The following is a 7,484-nucleotide window of genomic DNA, read 5'->3' on the forward strand; positions in this document are numbered from 1 at the left end:
TCTGCATGTTTGTTATGAGATGTGGCTGACCATTGCATATGTCATTCGGTATATTGTTATGAGACTCCATAATAAATGGAGATTGTCTCACATGAGTACAAGGTATGCGCAGGATTGATGCATGACTGGATTATATGACTCATGCATCTTGCATTGTGTGTTATGATTACTATACGCCCTAGAGACATCAGGGCCGTATCCTCCACAGGCATATCGTGGATGGCTAGATGGGACACTGAAAATCTGTTACTAGCATCGAGCCGCCATAGATGGCCTTGGGTGAAAATCTCTAAACCCTCTTGGTACCAGAGGACTCCCCAACGTCTAAACAGAGTGGATATATATAAGCGCATGTGGGCTGTATACTAGTAGGCTGCGTCTTCTACTGTGTCGTGGTTAGTTGGGAGGGGGTGTGACCTTACCCACATAAGTGAGGGGGTAATATGTAGGTTGAGTTTGACTAGCTTGAGGAATGAGTCCACTATCAACGAGTCGGGCCCGATATTGGCAGGCGAATAGTGAGGTCTTTTCCACTTACCTAATTGTACGCTCGGATAGGGGTGACAAGCTGGCGTAGAGTGTAATAGACCCCGGTGATGATCCCAGAGATGTATAGTACTGATATGTGGACTTATTGGGCAGGCGTTGCATACTCATTCATTCCTTTATTCACTATCCACTCGGGCTGGTGGTGCACAACTATTTGTTACGTGTGCCTTCGCAATGGCCAAGATTTCGGTTGCGGCGCGAGACTAACTTGAGATCAGGAGTTTACCACATTGAGTCTGACTATCCAAATTTAGGTATGGGACTAGTTTGGATAGAAGTCCCTTGTGGTGGACCCCATAGCATGCGATATTACGTACTATCATCCTGACTTCACACTCCAGCTTGGTCACTTCATTCGCATTGCATATTGCATTACATCCATAGGCATATGACATTTTGGGTTGTTATGTTTCTGCACTTATATGGCCTGGACGAACTTAGTACGATTTACATATTGCATTATACCCTCGGCATCTGATATTTGGCTCTCTTAAACTCTTCATTTGCATAGCTGATTTGTATTGCGTACTCTGATATTGTATGACTCATGGACTTATCAGTATTTCTACTTACTCTGATCTTGTATGGTTCGTGGACTTATTAGTATCTCCATTTACTCTGATATTACATTCTGAGCACGCATATATTGTTCACACACTTTCATCACCCTCTAAGCTTTCTATAAGCTTATGCATGATAGATGCGTGCAGGTGGCATTATGTCATAGTAGCGTCGAGCTTGGAGTGTGCAGCTGACTTCTGGAGCTTTGATTTCGATATATGCATTTCCTTTTCAGCACTGTATTCAAATGTTTATGTTTATGGATATGTGGTGATGATGTTGTTCTTGTGATTTGGGTAAACTTGTGGTTATGCTTCTTATGAGACAAATTCATGTTGAAAATCCTCCTTGTAGGATCCCAGGATCGGAATCTGGTGTATGAACATTGGGAGCCAAGAATGGGGTACTACAGAGGTTGTCAACACCGGATTCAGCGATCGAGAATTTTGTGAGTCCGTTTTCTGAGTTTGGGGCGTGACACCTTCCATTTCCCCTTATTGGGCTAACCTAAACCGTTGGGCCTCCATTGATAGGTGCCTTCCACCATACCTTGTAGGAATTATCCAAACCTTGGAGCCCACCTTCTATACGGATCGGGTCCCATAGGAAGGCTCAGTTTATTACATGATAAGAGAGGGTGAGGAAGCCCACTTGTTGTACATAGTTTCACCCTCTCAATTCACCTTGTTGTATAGCCATTAGACTCACCCATGAGGCCCATTTTTGATGTAGGTATGTCGCGTAGGCCATCCATTATCCATAGGAGAGTACATCATCACCTCTTGCCATAAATGGAAGAATATGTAGTATCAGATTTGGTATAACCACTGATTAGAGCCTATCTGCATGTTTGGGCTAGATCTGTCATCCCTCTGTGGACCCCACCATGTATTTAAGTTGATTATGTTTATATCTGATAATCATGCTAGTGTACTTAGTTATAGTAGGACACACTGAGAACATGCTTAGTATTACATTGTGATGCATGCCCATACGCATCATTTGTATGTCTATTGTAAGGAATGATTGATCATAGCATTTGCCGTTGGGCTGAGTTATTTAGGAGACTCCTTGTGAGACGTAGTTGCCCCACATGATCGTGCTGTACGCGCAGGTTTGATGCATGACTGGATGGTATGACTCATGCATCCCGTATTTTATGTGACATGATCACTTGGTGCCCTAGCGATATCAAGGCTGTGGCCCCCACAGGCATATCGTGGATGGTCAGATTAGGTACTGAAAATATTTGGTTCTAGCACTGTGGGGCTTAGGATGTCCTTGGGTGAAAGTCTCAGAATCCTTTTGGTATCAAAAGATGCTTCAACGTCTAAACCGAGTGGTTACATGAGCGCATGAGTGCTGAATACCAGTAGGCTCCATCTCCCACTATATAGTGGTCGGTTGTGAAGGGGGTGTGGCCTTATCCGCATGATGAGGGGGCTGTAAGCTAAGGTGAGTCTGACCTGCTTGTAAATGGGTCCACTATCGACGAGCTGGGTAATGAGGTCTTTTTCACTTGCATGGTTGTGCGTGCTAGTTGGGGCGGTAATCTGTTGTGGAGTGTACTAGACTCCGGTGATATCTCAGAGATAAACTATACTGATATATGTACTTGATGAGAACCGACATGCTTGCATTGTATCTTGGATATGACATTTGACTACGTAGGCTTTGCATCGCATAGCCTTGGTATGGCCGACAACATTCATGGACTTGCCAGTGTTTCCGCTTACTCTGATATTGCATGCTTGGTACATGCATTGCACAAACACACACACAATATCTAAGCTTTGTTGTAAGCTTATGCACAACCGTTGCATGCAGGTGACGCTAAGACACAACAGCGCTAAGGCGAGAGTGTGCGGCGATCTTTCTGGTGTTTCATTATACTTGTATATTCCCTTTTCGCATTGTACTCAAATGGTTTATTATAGTCGATATGTGGTGATGTTATTTTGTGACTTGGTTATACTTGTGGTTATGCTACTTTAAAAAAAAATCATATTGAAAATCCTCCTTGTAGGATCCCAAGATTGGAATCTTGCATATGAGTGCCAAGAGCCGAGAATGGGGTATTACGGAAGCTGTCGGCGCCAAATTCGACGATCGGTAATTCTGTGAGCCCGGTTTCCGAGTTTGGGACGTGACAGACGGCGCAATGAGAGATAAGGAAAGCAAAACGTAGGAAGCATCCAAAAGTCAAGTAGTGGAGAGCGGTTACCCTAATTGTTAGAACGTGGTAAGGATCCAGAACAACTAGACCAAAACTATAAATAGACAAGGAATATAGCGAAGAAAAGGGTCTCATACCAACCCAATCAAACTGATCAATTATCTTTCAATTACCTTTCAATTATCTTGTCAATTTACATTTTATAGTGTAATCCGTCACTTTCTTTTTCAAGTAAATTTACATTCCTAGCATAATCTTTACTTTCCAAGTATGTTGATTTACTTTTCTTAGCATAATGCATAACAGTAATCTCGTAGCACGTAATTTTAGTTGTAATTCAGTTTACGCTCATGCATTAGATCTAGTTTATCAATTGGAAAGGTGTTCTTCAACTGCTCTTTGTGACCGACTGTAAGAATTTTTTTCTCATTTTATTTTATTTGTATTGAAAAAGTCTTTCGCACGAAAGGTAAAGGAGCAACTCATCTTGAGAGGACGAACCCCACTTTATAATTATCCCCTTACCCAATATATACATCAAGCAAGTAGCTAAACAGGTGATCGATCTCGGTCGTGCATTAGGTATATGCTGACCTCGGGTCATTGTTTTTCTTTTCAAATTACAGCCGCTTCTAATTCTAGCACGCAGCGCACCAGTTAACTAAACCACGAGGGAAATGCCACAGTAGCCCGAGTGCGCAGGTGAGTGCCAGTGTGAAAAAAATAAAAAACAAAAAACAACGTATAGAAAAACAGAGCTCGTCTAGCTGGTGGTGCGCTCCGGTATTTACTCCATAACATCCTAGTAGATAAATCTAATCCACTCACTAGGTGAGCCTGTGGGCCCAGCATCCTTATCCTTTCTACATTGATTTCAACCGTGTGGTACATCTGATGAGCGGATCTGACTGATTCCTGTGCAGGTGTATGGTGGGAGACCTTTCGTTTTCATGGTACCGATGTTCTACACATGTAGCGTCTTGGCCGGAATGATGGCAGTTTGTGATTCATGTGATGATTTCTCGGAGAGAAAAATGACCAGTGTTTCACATTCCGCGATGGATATAATTTGTTAAGTTTGGTAGAGATAATGCATTGTTGTGAGCTTGTGCACCGTTCACAAGGGGACCTAGGATGTGGATGGCCTAGATTATCTTACATAGACGTTGGATGTTTCAACATCAATCAACCAATGGTGGAGGATGCAGGGACTAGGACGCTGGCTCTGCAAGGATGGGGCGGCTTTTGCCGTCTTTATGTTGGCATTGGACCATTGCACCTCAATATATAGTGATCTAGACCGTTCATTTAGTAGGCCAGCAATGCTAAAAGAAAAAAATAAAAAAGAACAGTAATGAGGCCGAGTAATTGGCGAGGAGGAAGCCGAAACGATGGTGTGGCTCCGTTTGCTTCCACGCCAACTTTACCCCAAAGTCTATGGTGGGACCCGCTCAGATTAAAAACATCTACGTCTCTCTTTCTTTTTCCCCCTTCCCTCCCTTTGGCCCTATTTATCTTCAAACTCCCACACCTTCGTTAACAAATACATACAACATACACACACAGAGAGAGAGAGAGAGAGAGAGAGAGAGAGATGGGCAATTACAGATTCAGGTTATCAGACATGATCCCCAATGCCTGGTTCTACAAGCTCAAAGACATGGGCAAGCCCAGGAACCAAAATCCCTCCCACCCCACCATGAGAAAACACCCTCACACCACAACAACCCCACCACCACACCCCAAACACCAATCTTCTTCTTCCAACTTACCTATCAAACACAAATTCCACCACTCTCCCATCCATCCCAAAGCCTCGGACACGTATTTCCCAGACACCCCCCCAAGAAAATCCAAGAGAAGGTCCAAAAGAAGACCCCCTAGAAGATCCTCTTCCTCTTCTTCTTCTTCTTCGAAGCTCCTCACTTCCTCCATCTCCGCTGACTGCAGCTGCCGCGCCACCCTTTCTTCCGCCTGGAAGCCTGACTCCCCCCCTACAGACTGCTCCGCCTCCCCCAACTCCCCCACTCCCTGTCCCACCCCACCTCAACCATTCGATCACGACATCCCAATGTGGTCCTCCTCTTGCAGTTGTCGGGTCACCTCCTCCGCTACCGATATAATCATCGATGTCGACACCAAGAGATCCTTTACTAACAAAATTGAGAAATTCGACGCGTTCGATTCCATTTCAGAGCTCGAGCTTCCACCCATCCTAACGAAGCCCCCCAAATTTGACAACTTGATCCTCGATGTCAAGAAGAATGAAATGGGACCCATCAAAGTTAGACAGAGCTGTGTTGAGTTGGAAGAGAAAAATGCTCATGGGTCACTCTCCATGAAAATTCTCAAGGAAGGAAACGTGAAGAGTCCCGCAGAAGAGAGGAGTCCTGTTATAAGAAGATCTTCTCCATCAGTCCCCCAAGGACTGAAAATCCGCTCGAATTCGCCCAGGCTAGCCAGCAAGAAGATCCAAGCTTATAACCGGAAATCAGTCTCGATGGCAAGCTCAAGAATGCGGCGGATGAGTGTGTCAGAAAGCTTCGCTGTCGTGAAATCGTCGTTCGATCCGCAGAGGGACTTCCGGGATTCAATGGTGGAGATGATCGCCGAGAACAACATTCGGGCCTCAAAGGACTTGGAGGATCTTCTGGCCTGCTATCTCTCACTGAATTCCGACAAGTATCATGATGTCATTGTGAAGGTGTTCCAGCAGATTTGGTTTGATCTCAGTGACATTCGATTGTGAAAAGGAAAATTACTGAACATCAAGTGTATGATTTTAAATATGAATAAGTTTTGGTACCATGACATTGAATTTATCTCTTGTATTTTCAAACGATCAAGTGTTCAAAATTTATTGAAACCGTGAAGGCTTTTAAAGATGTTCCTGGAATGTTTTTTTTTTTTTTTCTTTCTCGGATTTTAATCTTTGTCCGTATTCTTTGTTTCTGTTTCGTATAAGTGGAAATCTCAATTGAGTTTTTGAAGATGAAATCATTTGAATTTGGGGGAGCCATCCTTTCTATACGAAATTAAAATCAAAGGCAGAGATTCATTGATTTCATAGGGAAAATATGAAAGAAATTAGACTTTGTTTTTCCCACTTTATTCAATAGTTTTTAAAAGGATCTTTATATATATATATATATATATATATATATATATATATATATATATAAACCAGTATAAATTTAGAGCAACTGAAATGCAGTCTCCAAACTTCCAACAGTTTGAAGCTCTGTACTAGCATTTTTCAGGGAAAAATATAACTTTTTTAATATACAAAGTACCTCAAAAAACTCACAAACATATTCGAAGTGGGAAGATATGAACACAAAATGGAACCATTTGGTTCATTTTCTCATTAAAATCTTCATATATTGGTTGTTGAAAGATCTTCTAACACTTAGAAAATGAGTTTTAATCGATTTAAGATTTGACCGAAACCCAACATCAAAATTGCATTTTTTTTTTTTGAAGGTATATATCCTTCTCAACAGTTGAAGGAACCGGCAAATCCTCTGTTTGTCCAGAAATCCTCTGTTTCTGTCTACTTCCCAAAGATAAAAACAAGACAGATTCCAAGATTTTCGTTGCTATTTTAACAAATCTCTGAACAAAACAAGTGCCTGAAATTTTCAAAAGAAAACCAAATAAAAGTGATGAGAGAGATTCCACATGTACCAGCTCGTACGCTCCGTTCCACATATATCAATAAGGTATGCTAAAAAGAAGCTACTCTTTCACTATTTCTAGGTATTGAGCCAGCCCACTTGCGTGAGCTCCTAGCCGTTCATGGCGTGTTCCCCAACTTGCCTTCCCTGGCCAAGAACCAAGTCAGTTCTTTCAGTGTTAGTAAATCTACGGATGACTAAAACAGCCACGATCTAACCCACTTCCACAGAATGATCTCCTTTTATCACATCTCTCATTTTCACTACTGTAAAACCCTCTACTGTCCTTGTAACCTTATTCCAGTTAGGAAGAATCTCTAGCCTTTTGGTAAGCACGAAGAGTTTTGATCCCTACGCATTCGTTGCCTCTTTTTCTTAATGGGTGAGTATTGTAGGACAAGTCAAGGACAATCGTATAGAATGTTAATGTGGAGAGCAATCAGACTGTATGGTTGGAGATGGAGCAAATAAATAAATAAAATGCCAAAACATGCATTGTGGCATTTGATAACCTTAACTTT

General features: G+C 42.3%; 1 protein-coding gene across 1 annotated transcript; it reads left to right on the forward strand.

Moving 5' to 3' along the window:
- The first annotated feature begins 4,836 nt into the window (after positions 1 to 4,836).
- Positions 4,837 to 6,171, forward strand: LOC131223818 (transcription repressor OFP1). The gene has a single exon (XM_058219329.1). It carries the CDS (start codon positions 4,881 to 4,883, stop codon positions 6,033 to 6,035), a length of 1,155 nt encoding a protein of 384 aa, XP_058075312.1. The 5' UTR covers positions 4,837 to 4,880; the 3' UTR covers positions 6,036 to 6,171.
- Positions 6,172 to 7,484: the final 1,313 nt, after the last annotated feature.

This window comes from Magnolia sinica, chromosome 13 (assembly GCF_029962835.1).
Source record: "Magnolia sinica isolate HGM2019 chromosome 13, MsV1, whole genome shotgun sequence".
Lineage (NCBI taxonomy): Eukaryota > Viridiplantae > Streptophyta > Magnoliopsida > Magnoliales > Magnoliaceae > Magnolia > Magnolia sinica.